General features: G+C 46.9%; 2 protein-coding genes across 3 annotated transcripts; one reads left to right on the top strand and one right to left on the bottom strand.

The window, feature by feature from the left end:
* Positions 1-679: 679 nt before the first annotated feature.
* Positions 680-8,327, bottom strand: LOC6501074 (ataxin-2 homolog). The gene is made up of 6 exons (XM_032450126.2): positions 7,742-8,327; positions 4,751-5,157; positions 3,916-4,682; positions 3,755-3,855; positions 1,902-3,292; positions 680-1,831 (listed from the first exon to the last, which is right to left on the bottom strand). Exons 1-6 carry the CDS (start codon positions 7,876-7,878, stop codon positions 1,395-1,397), a joined length of 3,240 nt encoding a protein of 1,079 aa, XP_032306017.1. The 5' UTR covers positions 7,879-8,327; the 3' UTR covers positions 680-1,394.
* A 1,381-nt stretch (positions 8,328-9,708) lies between these two features.
* On the top strand, positions 9,709-14,280 carry LOC6499495 (sodium-independent sulfate anion transporter). 2 transcript variants are annotated; one of them, XM_014910623.3, is made up of 6 exons: positions 9,709-9,866; positions 11,342-12,006; positions 12,254-12,590; positions 12,650-12,912; positions 12,970-13,155; positions 13,214-14,280. In XM_014910623.3, the coding sequence occupies exons 1-6, from the start codon at positions 9,836-9,838 to the stop codon at positions 13,574-13,576; spliced, it is 1,845 nt and encodes a 614-aa protein (XP_014766109.1). In that variant the 5' UTR covers positions 9,709-9,835; the 3' UTR covers positions 13,577-14,280. The 2 variants fall into 2 exon arrangements, with proteins under 2 accessions (XP_014766109.1, XP_001954509.1); XM_001954473.4 differs by lacking the exon at positions 9,709-9,866 and adding an exon at positions 11,013-11,277.
* The last annotated feature ends 704 nt before the right edge of the window (positions 14,281-14,984 follow it).

Here is a 14,984-nt window from a genome sequence, read left to right as displayed (position 1 = left end):
ATAAAAATAAATGTGAAGCTTTCTTAAAATTCGCAATTGTTTTTCATTTTCCGTAGAGTGCAAGCAAAGACTTCCCATATCGGGGAATCCCGATTCCTCACATTACATGCTAAAGTAAGTTAACAATCAAAATGCTGGACTTTTGGGCCAATGGACTTTGCTTGCACCAGTGGAAAAACTAACTTGGAATGATGTCTTGGGTTTTTTTGGTATCTGCCTTTCGCTGTCGCTTTGCTTCTTGGGATTCTTGAGTGTGGCTGGCTGTGTGTGTGTGTGTGTGTGTGTGTGTATGGAGGACGAGGGTGAGGGAGTGCCTGTGTCTATGTGTGTGTGTGCATGTGGGTGGGTGGACATTGCTTGTAAGGATAAAGCTAGCCAAAGCTGATGAAACTATAGATAGCTGCTGTAGCGCTGAAGTACATCAAAGTATAATGTTTGAAAACAATTTTACAAAATTTTGCTCTAATCTTAACTCGACTCTTGCTTTTCATTTCAAGTTTATGTTTTGATTTGCTTCATTTGCTTTTCGGTTACAATGTGATTGTATCAATTTGGTAGCCAATCAAAATTTCAATTCAATTTCACCTCGGTTAGTTATAACACAGGACTTGTGCGGGGCAGGAAACACGCCATACAAACGCTCATTGTTCTCTCATATATTAATATTGATTGACTGATGTTGCTTTAAGCCTTTTTTTTTTAATATAATTTTTTTTTTCATTTTTAGTGTTTTTTTTTTTTTTACAATTTTTGCATTTGCTTTCATACGTTTGGTGTTTGTTTGTTTTGCTTTATACTTTTTTTTGATGTTATTCTTGTTGTCGTTCGCTTCCGTGCGCTGTAGAAGTCTTGCAATTTCAAAAAAATTTACTAGTTCCCTTTTTTGTTTTTTTTTTGTTTAATTGTATTTTATAATTTCCTAGTTGTTTTTCGTTTGTTGTTGGTGTTATATTGGTGTGGTGTTTCGGTCTCTGAGAATGCTGGGGGTTATGGGTTATGGGGATGGGGATGGTGCTGGTGCTGGTGTGGCATGAATGGCATGGAAGGATTGCTTGGATTGTTTGGCGAATATCGCTTGGAGCGACAACAAAAGCCGCGCATTTACTCAAGGATGATGCGGATGCAATTGTAGATGCTAGATGCGAATGCAGATGCAGATGCGGATGTGAATGCAGATGCTAATGCAGTTGCAGATGCAGGTGCTGGTGAATATGATGAATGCTTCATGGTTCTCTTTTTGTTGTGTGTGGTGTGTCTGTGTGTCCAAAATGTTGCTTGACGACTGCTGCCCGTACAGCCCCCATTCGTTAGCCGCCTGAGGAGTCTCCTTCGGGAGAGCTCCCCTCTCCCCCAGCCCTCCAGTTCGTTACCGCCGCCCCGTTGGTCATTGTCCATCACTGCGTATGGTGCTGCTGCATAACGATCTGATACTGTTGATTCTGTTGCGGATGCTGGGGCGTCGGCGGCGGGAAATATGGGCTGGGTATTAGCGATTGGGGGTGTACGCACATCAGGTGGTATGTGGTCTGTTGTGTGGGCGGCGTGTACGCCGGTTGGGGTCCCCCGCCGGCGGGGGAGGGCTGTGGTGGCGGATGGAACTGCTGATGCGGCTGGCCCGGCGACGGTGTGGTCGACTGTGGCGTTTGCGCCATGAACTGCAGCTGCTGCGGCTGGTCCGAGTACACGCGCATCTGCATGGGCGCGTATGCCCCCGATTGGAAATGTTGCTGAGGCGGTGCATGGCCGTACGGAATAAACGGTGGCCCGGCGGCCATTAGCGGCTGTCCCGTGGCCGCGGTGGCCGACATATGCATCTGTGATGGAATCGGAGCTGCAATGTAATCAAAAAATAAAAATATGTTAAAATAAATGTAAAATTGTGGACTTCTTGGCGATCTTACCATAGTTATTACGTCGTAGGCGTGGTGGCTGGGCCTGTGGATGCGTTTGAGGCGGGAACGGATGCTGGGGCTGCACCACGTAAATGGGCTGGTTGGCCGCCGCCGCTGGCACATGCGTACCCGTGGTCGCGTACAGGCCCGCCATCGGCACCGGCGTCTGTGAGGGCTGTGGGGTATGTGGACGAGACGGATTCGGCGTGCTGGGTCCTCGCGGCGTGAAGGGCTTGGCCGATGGATTCAGGGTTGAGGGCTTCTTAACCACCGGGGTTGTGCCGCTGGGTGCTCCGGCAACGGAGCTGGTGCCGCTGGTCACGGTCGCCGTGCTGCTTGCCGCACTGGCAGCCGGCGTCGATTTCTCTGATCCTGATCCGGCACTGACAATCGTCGCCGACGTGGGCGTACTGACTATGCCAGTGGGCGTGGTAGTGTTGCTGCTCGGAGCCGGTGAGGCTTCCGGTTTGGGTGTGGACACCGGCAGAGGTTGCTGCGGGGGTGGTGGCGCCTGCTCCAGCAATACGGGCGAGGCAAGAACCACCGGCGAGGTCTGCGGCGGTGGCATTGCATGGTAGATGGTCTGCGGCTGCTGTAAAGGATCTTGGACCAGTTGTGGCTGCTGCTGCTGCTGTTGCTGCTTGGCCACATGCTGATGCTGGCTCTCGACCAGCTGTTGTTGCTGCTGCTGCTGTTGCTGTTGCTGTTGACCCTTCTGCTGCAAGTGATGGGGCACATGCTGCGGCTGGAGCGGCGGCAGCTGCTGGGGCTGCGGCTGAGGCACAAAGTGTTGCTGTTGCAAATGCGGCGGAGGCACTTGGGTCTGCATGGGAACGTGCTGTGGCTGCTGCTGTTGTGGCGTCTGCTGCTGTTGTGGCGGCGATGCTGATTGCTGCAGAGCACGCTGTTGCTGCTGTGCCTGCTGTTGTTGTGGCTGCTGCTGCTGCTGTGGCTGTTGCTGCTGTTGCGGCGGCGAATTATTGTTCGGCGCCAGTGTAAAGTCCTGTCCAAACTGGCGCAGCTCCTGCATTTGGGTATCACGCGTCCGCTGACGCGCCGGTTGTGTGTTCTGGCCCTGGGCCTGTATATTCTGGTGCTGCTGCTGCTGCTGCAGCGGCGGCTGTTGCTGCTGTTGGGGCTGCTGTTGCGGGGCCTGCTGTTGCTGCTGCTGCTGCCCACCAGTCTGCAGTGGCGGCGAATTGCTGTTCTGGCCCGGATGGCCGTGCATTGGCTTGCCAATCGTCTGATTCTCCCCGCTGTAGTTAAGCGAGGAGTTGCTCTGCGACACCGGATACTGGCGCATCGGTCGCTGGGGCAGTGGCTTGTTATTGTTGGCATTCGAGTCGCCATTAAGCTTGGATGCGCCGCCCATGTGAGATTGGTTTCTATATTGAGAGGAGCTGGGAGAGAAAAACATTTCTTTTGTACTATATTTGAGGTAAGCTGACTGAAAAGAGAAGTAGATCTTTAAAATAAAGGGTGCAAGGAATATAATCATCACCAGGATCCCTTTCTAAGATGATACCGTTGGCTCTCTGCTCCTATCTTTTATATTTTTAAATATAACCATTATATTTGCAGACAGTATACAAGTTATTAATGCAGAGATAGGCCGATCTCTCTGCGAAGATTATAGAATATAATAAGATTCTTAACATCCCAAAAGTAGAATTACAATCAGGATCTGTTGGCACTAAAAGCAACCATACCTTTAGATGTAGTATCCTTAAACTCCATCCCTACCTACTTTTTCTATAATACTTCAAATTAGGAATCCCTTCTTTAAGTTTTAAAAAGATATCTTGCGCAAGTACCGGATGAATAGCTTCTATTTATGGCAAAGAAATCTTAGCTTGACTTACCCATGCATTATCTGGGAGTTACCCTGGTACGAGTACTGATTCTGCATGCCCATCGACTGCTGGTAGCCCTTGTTTTGGCCCACCGAGTTCCCATTGCCGCCCTGCAAAGTTCAAACATTAATAATACTTCCACAATTTCAGAATCGATGAGTAAGCTTTACCTTGCCACCCTGTGGTACTGTCTTGCGCTTCACCATCGAACCGCCGCCATACTTGCTGGACGTGTCCGTGGCCGCATTGGCCGACGCGGCTGGTCCCGAGCCCTTCAGTCCACCGGCCAGTATCAGAGCTGCCGTGGACTGCGTAGAGCCGCCTTGGCCAGCCCCGCCAGCCATGCCGCCACCTTGCATCATCACGTCGCGATCCCCGCGATCGCGACCACCACCGCCACCTCCCTGGGATGACATGCCCAAATGCAATAGTTGCGGTCCGGAGACGCGCGTCTGCTTCGTGATGTAGCGGTCACTGCTCATGGTCTCCCTCAGTTGGAAGTCGTTGGCACGCGACTTGTTGCCACGATCACGATCACGGTCCCTGTCGCGATCCTCGCGCTCCCGCTCTCTTTCCCTGTCCCGATCGTTGCGATGGTCCTGATCCGAGGGCCTCTCCACGGCGGCAAAGAGCGCCTCCTCGTCACCATTCTCCAGATCCAAACGATCGCGGCACATTGGATTGTTCTCAATCTCAGCGGCCAGCGCTTCAGCCTTGGCCTCTGCGTCTTTGTACTCCTGCGAGTCGACTTTGTCCAGCGGCACGGTATACGAGGCCAGGGAGTCGTCGAACGTCGAAGTTACTCCGAATGTGTCCTGGTTCTTGCGGAACATCTCGTTGGGGTCCCAGCCGTTGGCAACGGTATCTAATTCTATGTCAATGCCGCCATTGGCGCCAGAGTCCCAAGGTTCCAGCTCCTTTTCGTCAAGACGCGCACCTAGACAGCAGATAGGATAAGATGGGTTAGTAAACCAATAAAGAAACATAAGAGTCCAAATATCTCACCGTTGCACTTGTCAGAGATGGCGCCATCCGTCTGAAAGCCGCCAGCAGTGGCGTACTGCGAATCAAAGTCCTTGGCCACGATGGTCACCACAGTGTCGGCCGGGAATATGATGTGTTTGGGTACTTTACCCTCGTCCGGCAGATTCTTGGACTTAATGCACGCCGGTAGCTCCAGTGCGATGTCAAAGCTGCCAGAGAATGTGCGGAATACGCCCTCGTAAATGTTGCCCGACCGCAGGCGGACTTCAACCACGCTACCGACCAGCGCCGTGGCCGAGTGCATAAAATATGCGTTGTTGTAGACGCCCTGCGCCACCGGACGCACTGTTCCGCCTCCGTTACCGCCTCCTGATCCTGCACCCGCCTTGTTATTGGCCGGCCTCAGGCTATTGTCGTTGGAGTTATATCTGCAATGGGATGAATGTAAAGTAAACTTTACAGATGACGCCGTATTCCGTGCTGTGATGCCTCTTGGCATACTCTTGGCAGCCGACTGAGCGACCGAATTGAAAACTCGATGCCGTTCAGGGACGGCAGCGATATCGATTCGCTTGCAGAGCCCCCCCTTATGTTGGCGCATTTTTAGTCCCCGTTTTTAGCTCAGTTCACTGATATAATTTGCATATTTCCACAAAGGTTTGTGGGGGAATCACATGGCTTAATAGCTGACCCAAGCTTCATCACACTTGATTGTATTTTCTGAATCGAATTAAGTTTAAAACTACAACTCACTGGCGTACTGGCGTACAACTACTGATAGCAGAAGCGTTCAGGACTCCAGGATCTCTCACAGAACAATGACACAGTCTTTGTGCTTGGAAATGTGTGTTTACTGCAGACGTACTGTCAGCGAAATGAAACCACTTTGTTGGCTTTGTCCCGCTACGCCCGCTCCGAGCTCGGCTGGACGCTTTTCTCTCTACGCTTTTTGGGGTGTTTTCAGTGTTCAGTGTTTGGGTTAGAGTGCAGGATCGACGACCGTGAAATGCGCAACGAAACGCACAATGAACCCGGCCACCAAAACAACTCAGCGAGCACTGGCACTGGCGTGGGAGTGGAGGTGGAGGTGGAAGTGGAAGTGGGCGCGGGTCAGAGGAAGGGAAAAACAGAGAACTGTGGACAGAGGGTATATCTGTATCTGTAGCAGTAGCAGTAGCTCTGACTGATTCACGGAGCGTGCATTGTGCACATTTTCGTGAATGAAAACAAATAATTGATTGCGCTCAAGCTCAAGAGTGAATCATGCGTGCGCGAGAGCCTCGGCTCGAGATAAGGTGAGCGGTAAGGTGGAAGGCGGAATAGCTCTCCGGCGGTTCTCGGTCCGGGAAATAGGCTGCAACGAAGGCACACACACTCAAAATGCAAGTGTGCATGGCATGGCATGGCCGAATGGCGAATAAATATGCATAGACGTAGAAGCGGAAAACAAGACCGAGGTATCGTTCGGTCAGCAAATTGTAAAGTGACCCAAATTTTAAGGCCCCCCCCTGCCCCACAGAGGGAAAAAGAGGGGATGTGGGTTTTGGGGCGGGGTTTTTGAGGCTGTCGGGCTGTCGGGCTGCCGGGCTAGTGGAGGGGCTACCAGGCCAAAGTGTGCCAAAAGAACGAAATTAAACGAAACTCAGCGCAGCCGCCGCACGTCACAGCAACTGAAAGGCAAAAGGCAAACAGCCGAGCAGCAAAATGCTGACAATGCAAGAAAATGCATTCGCAAAAAAAACGGCAATTGGGGAGAGCAAAAAATATAGTACAATACGTGAGCGCGTGTGCGTGCATCTCCACGACAGATCTACCTACTATTACTGGCCCTCATCCGACGCACAGTGGGACAAGACACCAAAGGTGCTCTAACAGAGAAGCCTATCACTTTATCCCTAAAAAAATAAATAATTTTAGCCATTAGATCCCCTTAGACTTCTCCAATCACTTTGCTGGAATTCTTCAGTATCAGATACTACTGGCTTGGCTTACGGCCAATGCTTTTTCCGCTCACTGTCTACAAAATGCGGATGTGATGTGGATGTGGATGTGGATGTGTGCACTGCAGTCATATTTCAATTGAAAATTTAAGGGCGCAGCAGCAGCGCAAACATTGGGGCGCAAAAAAGTGGACGGGGGGGGAGCTCAGTGCTGGGGGGCCAACAAGGGGTGGCAATCCGAATCCGTATCCGAATCCGAGTTTAAACAAATTATGCTCCATAGACATTAGAAATTTTTCGACATTTGTCGCAGTTATGAAAGGGGAAATGTAAACAAAGCATAAGGTTCGATGCTGAAAACACACACACACACACACACACTACCACTACACACACACTCGCAGGCAAACAGGCAAACAGAGAGACACAGATACACGTACACCCACTAATACATACGGAAGGAACAATCACAGGCACAGCGATTATATAAGCGCCATTTGCATTTACGATTTGGTGGCTAAACCCCAAAAATGTAGTCTTCAGAATGATTCGAGTTCCAGGAGGATCCAAAGATGCTCCACCAGTCGTAGTGGAAGAAAAAAAAACAAAAAAAACATTCACAGCAAAAGAAGAAAAAATAAATAAATAAATAACGCGGACGACACGAGACGCGCTTTCACCTTTCTTTCGCGAGAGCGGAGAGCTCTGTCTTTCTTTTCGGTTTTCAGTTTTCAGTTTTCAGCGGCACTGGCTGCGCTTTTGGTTGTCGCGGGTTTTCAATTTGTCGGAACAGGGCGACGGGCGAACTGAACACAGCCACAGCAGAGCACAGCACAGCAGCGAAAAGCAAAAAAGCAAAGCAAACCAGCCTGCCGCGGCTGCTGCTGCTGCTACTACTGCTGCTGCTGCTGCTGCTGCTGCTGGTGCAGTTGTGTGTGAGTATGTGTGTGTATGTTTTCCCTCTTTTCGAGAGGCCCCCCATGCCACCCCATCACCATCACCACTCCCCATCCCATCTCATCACATTATTTTCGCATTTCGGACTACGAATGCAGCTGGTGCTTCTTCTTACCTTGAGATGCCGCCGCTGGCTCCACCGCCGCCGCCACCTCCTCCTCCTCCTCCACCGCCGCCGCCACTGCCACCTCCACCGCTGCCGCCACCACCACCGCCGCTAGGTCGGGTTTTCCGCTTGCTATTGTTATTCATAATAGATCGGATCGGTTTGGTTGGGATCGGGGAGCAAGCTATAGCCAATCCAATTGCCAGCACCAGGACCAGATCACAAGAACTCTTTAACCAGTGGCGTTTGCTGCGTTTTCCCTTTTCCTTTTCCCTTTCGTGCCTTGCCTTGCCTTGCCGTGCCGTGCCGTGCCTTTCCTTTCCCTGGCCCGTGCTACTATGCTGAGCTGTGGTGTGCTCTGGGGGCTATATTCCGATTTTCCGACGCTCCAATGTCCCGAATCGCGTGGCGGGCGCTTCTGCTGCTCGGCTGGCCAATTATTTTAGCCAAAAAAAAGCAATATCAGCGGCGTTTAGCACAGTTACTTGGATGCTAAATATGCTTTTGTTGCTAATTTTATTTTTTCCCTGCGTACTGTTGCGATAACGAGCAAGGTTGCTTGACAAGTTCCGATAGTTGGTCATTCACCATCTTATCGATAGTTGTGCGGCAACTCTATAAGCGACTTCTTTTAGTACGTTTTCTTCAGTTTATAAACGGTCATACTTTAACCGTTAAATTTGAAAATAGTTCCAAGTCTTTCAACCCAATTTTAAACCAGAAATAATATTAAAATCCATAAACATATGCATTTTCTATATCTATTAAATTTTTTGAAAACTATAAAACCAATAAATATAATTTTTAAAACTATAAATTTGTTATACCGTTTTAATGGGCTTATGGTAAAAACATAGACCTTTACCATAAATATTTGCTTTAAATCTAGTTCACAAATATGGATAAAGCTATAAATAGATCGGTTTATCTGCTTTGACTGATTTAGGTGAGTGCAAAACAACCGCATATTTACCAACTGTCCAGATATGGTCCAGACACCCAACGACCTTCAGGCCATTAGCTCCCTCACCGACTCCTTTTTTCCCAGAAGAATGTGGCACCTTAAACATTTCAAAGTCAGCCACAAATTCAATCTTTGCCATCTTTTGTGTTCTTGTATAAGGTGGTCGGCCCCCTGCTCGCATATAAGTATAATAATTACTAATTATCTCATTTACAATGGCTTTCCAGTGGCAGGGTCGACCATATACAGTAGCCGTAAATCTGTCAGACCCACACGCCGAGCCGGGAGAGCTCTACTTGTAATCAGTTGATGGATAGTTAACACCTTGCGGAGGTCTAATCATATGCCCCTGAAAATACAATCTTTATCCATGTTCTGGATGTATTTTTTTCCAGTTTTACAAATCTATTTTAATTTTATTTAACAGATTCATTGATGCTAGGTGTCACAAGGTGTCGCGACTTGATTAAAATTCCTATTTGATTGATTAATTATGGATGCTTGGTCCTAACTCATTCGAAAAGAAAATATTTGTGCAACATTTATCGATCGTAAGGTGCTTGGTATGTCAATTGATCTGCCCAGCAGCCACAGATGGAAAATTACTTTGAGTAAGCCAGGGATCCGAGAGTATAAAAAAAAAAATGCCTCCCCCTCCTGAGTTGAGTGCTGGGATCAGCGATATCTCGGTAGTTTCTGATACCGGAGTGCTCCGTTGACATTTTCAGTTATATATTCGTTTGTACGCCCAACCCTCCTCCGCAATGTTTGCGTGCCCTGCCTCCGTGCCGCCCCCAACCAGCACCCGGCACCCAGCACCCAGCACCCAGCACCCTTGCCCCCGGCCCATGCCCGCCTGCCGAATGGGCGTTAAGTATGTCATTGTTCTGCTGATCTCGAGCAGAAAATAAAAGCGGACTGTTTGTCGCCGTTTTCTTGACTCTTTTCATTTTTCGTGTTTATCAGAAAAATCTGCTCGTCTCCACTTATTTATCATTCGAAATATTCGCTTATTCGGCAGTTTTCATTAGATTGCGAAGCGGTGCACTTGGTCCACCTCGAGATACAAGGATAACCGGGATATCTGATTCTAGAGTGTCCTGTGAATATAAAACTAACTATATGTGGATACGAGCACTATGTCGATTGTAAAGAAATTATCCTTCGATGGTAGGTATCGAGAGGATAATAGAAGTGAAGCTTAAAGTCTGTCGATAACAAACCCTGTGAAAAATATCCTTTTCGATAAGTTTTGAATTCGATTTCGCGCGCCATTTGCCAAAGAAAGTTTGTTCTCGGACAGGTGGACTATTCGATTATCACCAATCGCTACTTTGAACGTTTTACAATGGCTTTTGGCCATAAATGCCAGTTGACGATCTCCCCCTTTAATTAGCAGTGAACAGCAGCCACGGCAAGCTGTTAACAATTTTTGGCCTGGTGTTTCAAATTAGCATATATTTTGAGGTTTTGTTTGCGTCCGACATGACCGATAACACCCGTGCATAAAAAATATTTACCACGTCAACCACAAATATTAACATTTGGTGACAAAATTAAATTAAATAATTATTTGTTTATGGGTTTAATTTGAGTGGGATTCTGAGGAGGTAATTAAGCAAAATTAAATGTAATTATAGTTTAATGATTATAGTGCACGACCTATCTGAACATTTTAACGGGTTTATTTTGGTATTCCAAAGCTATTATTATCATTATCATTGATGCGACAATAGTTCCTTGTATACGTAACAAATTTTCACAAATATTCCAGTACTTTTTGCAAATTTGAAAGCAATTCGTGCGAAAGATAGCACCTACTATGAGTTGTACTATTAATTTGAGGCCCCAGACAGGGAGATGAGTAATATTTTAGGAACTGCGGTAGAAATTGTGTTAATTTGCTCTTTAACTTCCCCTGAATTTGAATATAATGAATTAATCATCCATTTTTTTCGCCCATTACAACAAAATTGATTTATAATGATATTTACAAAACAGCGATTGAGGAAGATACCTGTGATAAGTGGTTTTCTGCTCCGGAACATGAAAATACAAATACTCGTATAGACGCCATATAACTTAGCGAGGTACAGAGGTATTGCCTCTCTAATAATGGCCTCTCAATAGTTGCTTAAGAATCTCAGTAATTTAGGCACTTCCCTACTAGTGTTCCGGGAACAACCATGTCGAGAGCTCCACTCAGAGCAAGCCATACATATGTGTGTGTTACACACTGTGTATGTGCTTAATTACGTTTTCACACAATTAAAGTTTTGCGCTTTATTGTTTTTTGCTGGCTCCAGCTCGGCAAGGTGGCTGGGCTTCGGACAAGCCGGACTGCTGCCGCTCGTTTATTTGTTATTAAAATGCTAAAAAATTCCCCTGACAAAATCAAACAAATTCGGTTGGCAGAGCAGCGATTGTACCTGGCCCATTGGCGAAACCGAAACAGAAACTGAAAATCAGTACAAAATGCGTTGGCCGCGAAAGCACACGTTCGGCTTGTGGCCCAAAAACCGTCGAAACAATGGCATACCCCAAGGGCAGGGCCTATCGACGGTGTCCACAATTTATGATCGTAGGACCTGAAGATTGTTATAGCCCGGAATAACTAAGAAAAACTCGTGTAATTTCTTTTACAGCCAACTGCGAGGAGAAGGAGAAATACACGGCTCAGAATGGCGACAACTATTACAGCCAGGCCCAGGCGATTGAGATGGACGTGGCCAGCAAATACTCGAAACCCAAGGAGGCCCATTGGCTGCTTCGCAGGATCTATTTCCTGAGCTGGATAAGCTTGTACGACAGGGAGCGTGCTTTTGCGGATCTGATTGCCGGGATCACCTTGGGACTCACCATTATTCCGCAGAGCATTGCCTACGCCGCTCTGGCTGGTCTCTCCTCGGAGTACGGCCTGTACTCCGCCTTTATTGGTTCCATCATCTATGTCTTCTTCGGGACGATACCACAAGTCTCAATTGGCCCCACCAGTTTGATGGCCATTCTGACCCTGCAGTTCTGTGCCGACAAACCAGTCCAGGTGGTCATCGTCCTGGCCTTCCTCGCCGGCCTGGTGGAACTGGCCATGGGCGTCTTCCAGCTGGGCTTCATTGTCAGCTTCATTCCGGCGCCGGTGACCAAGGCCTTCACCTCCGGAACAGCGGTGATTGTGGTCTTTGCCCAGATCAAGAACCTGTTGGGAGTTCGTGTAAAGGGCTTCCCCTCGATCGGCGAGTTCTTCACCAATATTCATCCCTCGGATGCGGCTATGGGTGTTTCCTGCATGGTTGTTTTGCTATCTCTGCGGGTAAGTTTAATCTCTGATCTGATATTGGTTAATTATATTTTTTGCGTGTAAGCCGGAACACAAATTGAACTTTAAACAGTTCCATTTGTTATTCCTCGTTACGTTGCTTATTTTGGAATTCTTATGAAAAACGTAACTGCCACAAACCTGTTTGGATATTATTTTAAGCTTCTTTAATGTTTACTCTTTATTTTTATGATAAAATATTTAATGACTTAATAATTAAAAAATATAATCCTCTTTTTAGCTGCTGTCTCAGGTGAAATTTAGTCAGGACACGGCCGTCACTCGTCGTTTGAAGAAGATCCTGTGGTACATTAGCATTTCCCGAAATGCCTTGGTCGTCTTCTTCACTGGACTTTTGGTCTTCTTGTGGGTGAAGAAGAGCTCCATGGAGGCGGTTCCCTTCGCTTTATCCTCCAAAGTGTCCTCAGCCATGCCCACAATCAAACTGCCGCCCTTCGCCTTCGAATACCAGAATCGCACCTATGTCTTCACGGATATCCTACATGAGCTCGGCAGTGGCATTATTGTAGTGCCCATTGTGGCTGTTCTGGCCAATGTCGCCATTGCCAAGGCCTTCGGTGCGTATACGTAATATTTTGCAAAAAAAGGATCTTACGATGGTCTCTTGGTTTTACAGTCAAGGATGGAAATTTGGATGCCTCGCAGGAGATGCTGACTCTGGGCTTGTGCAACATAGCCGGCTCCTTCTTTAGTGCCATGCCCACGTGTGGAGCTTTCACCCGCTCGGCTGTGAGTCAGGCTTCCGGAGTACGCACTCCCATGGCTGGCATCTACACGGGATTGATTGTGCTCTCCGCCCTGAGCATTTTAACTCCTTACTTCCAATACATTCCCAAGGCCTCGCTCTCTGCCGTGCTAATTGCAGCAGTTATATTCATGGTGAGTGTTTCAAGCACCTCAAGAGATCACCAATAACTTATTCCCATGATCCAATAGATTGATCTGGCGCCCGTGAAGGAGCTGTGGCAAACCAACAAAAAGGACTTCTTCAGCTGGGTGGGCAGCTTCATTATATGTCTGGTGGCTGGTGTGGAACTGGGCCTTCTCTTCGGCATCATTCTCAGCATGGTCTTTATTTTGCTGCGCCTGGGAAATCCCAAGATAGAAGTGGCCTTGAAAAAGGTAGGACAAGAGAGCCTCCATTATTGATTTTAAGTTTAATGTGTATTTCCCCTCTTAGCACGAGTCCAGCTACTATATACATGTGGTGCCACACACAGATATCTACTACACGGGTGTGGATAGCCTGCGCTCTGAGCTGAGGAGTGCCTGCTCCTTGTACCACAACGATTTCCCCGTGGTCCTCGATTGCTCCCGTTTCATGCAGTTCGACGCCACCTTCAGTGAAATGCTGATTGCCGTCGCCAAGGAAATGGGCTCCAACGAGGTCCTGCTGATCCTGCAGAACATGAGTCTTAAAGTGCAACAGATGCTGCCGGTGATCAGCAATGTGCGCTTCTGCCAGGAGGACAGCCAGCTATTCAGTCACCTGCAAACAGAAAAGGATCGAGAAGTCACCGCGGAACTGGAGGAGAAGCTGTAGAGATTGCTCCTATCAGCTTCCTCCAGATGTCAGTCAGCATCTGGCTGTTTGATCCGGCACCGAGTGACGTCAGGTCGGGGTTAATTGTAGATTAATCTGCCTGTTACTGCTTAATGTTTGCATGCGAGTGGCGGCAGCGGAAATTGCGCAAGTGGCAGCAGCAGCGGCAGACGCGCAACTTAGTTAGCTACTAGACTTAGATATATAATGGCTGTTTAGTTAGGCCGACTCTGTAAATACCTAAATGCATTATTAAAAATTATATGTACTCTTCTACGAACTCATAAAGATAACCGCAGATAATCCGGGGGAGCCATAACACCAGCCCCGTGCCACCGTCATACGCGGCGTATGAGTAATGTCAGGGGCGGCTTGTCGCGTTAATTGAAAGGCCATTTCATTCTTTGAAATTGTTGTTTAATTATTATTTGTTTTTTCGCTTTTTCTCATTCAATAAGGAAATTATAATTTATAGAAAAAGTATAATAATACAGTATAACAATTTAGTTGGTTTCCATTTGTTTATCCATCTCATATTGCATAGTATTTTCCGCTATTATCTTTCTTTGTCTGTGAGTGTTTTATTTTTTATAGGTTTTTTTGAAATTAATTTCATATTATATTGTATCGGATTCGGATTCGGTTTCTGATTCTGTTTCTGTTTCTGATTCTGATTGAAATAAACTGATTTTGTTGTACATGTACTTGTATAGGTGTCTAGTAAATGATTATATAGTGTACCCAAGTGTTATCTTCTCTATATCTTGATTGGTATCTGTATCTGTGTTCGGTATCTGTATCTGTGTGAGTGTGTTTCCGGTATACCCTTGCAGGCCAGAATGCCATAGATATTATCTCAGTTCCAGTTGCAGGGGCATTACAGCTTCGGTGGATGCCGAAGATAGGCTTGTAGATTGTAATTGTCTGTCTCTGGTGTGGCTAAAAATAATACAGTGACTTGATTGTTTGAAGATTTAAATCATTTACGTGGGAAAAGTTAACGCTTGTTTCATTTCTCATTAGTTATGTTTTGTTTGTTATGGATTTTTCGTAACATTCTTAGCTATCAACTCAACTATTTTCGATATCTAGGTAAGTGTCTGCCAACTACTTAATGCCAGTTTACAATTTACAGTGTCAACCTGCGCAGTTGACTGTGTGACAGTGTGTGTGTGTGAGTGTGAGTGTATCTATGTGTGTCAGTGTATCTATGTGTGTTTATGCATCCGTTTAAAGTAATCATTTGCTCACAATTATTTGCCATTCAAGCACATATACATATGCAACTCTATATGCCATGTTAAATATATTTTTTTCGTAAATTTCGTCATTAGTATATTTTAATTATCTTTTATCTTTATACTTTTCATTTCTTGAATGTTTGTATTTTCGTAAAGCAAGAGGTACG

This window comes from Drosophila ananassae, chromosome 2L, assembly GCF_017639315.1.
Source record: "Drosophila ananassae strain 14024-0371.13 chromosome 2L, ASM1763931v2, whole genome shotgun sequence".
Taxonomy (NCBI): Eukaryota; Metazoa; Arthropoda; class Insecta; order Diptera; family Drosophilidae; genus Drosophila; species Drosophila ananassae.
This window is presented reverse-complemented; position numbering and strand designations above follow the sequence as displayed.

Bases quoted from the DNA above. Each gene is read 5' to 3' on its own strand.
- LOC6499495 (XM_001954473.4), top strand. From the start codon at position 11,172: ATGCGTTGGCCGCGAAAGCACACGTTCGGCTTGTGGCCCAAAAACCGT. The intron at 11,278-11,341 runs GTAGGACCTGAA...TTTCTTTTACAG, and splicing joins GGTGTCCACAATTTATGATC to CCAACTGCGAGGAGAAGGAG. The intron at 12,007-12,253 runs GTAAGTTTAATC...TCCTCTTTTTAG, and splicing joins TTGTTTTGCTATCTCTGCGG to CTGCTGTCTCAGGTGAAATT.
- LOC6501074 (XM_032450126.2), bottom strand. From the start codon at position 7,878: ATGAATAACAATAGCAAGCGGAAAACCCGACCTAGCGGCGGTGGTGGT. The intron at 5,158-7,741 runs GTAAGAAGAAGC...ATCCCATTGCAG, and splicing joins GCCAGCGGCGGCATCTCAAG to ATATAACTCCAACGACAATA. The intron at 3,293-3,754 runs GTAAGTCAAGCT...TTTCTCTCCCAG, and splicing joins AACTCCCAGATAATGCATGG to CTCCTCTCAATATAGAAACC.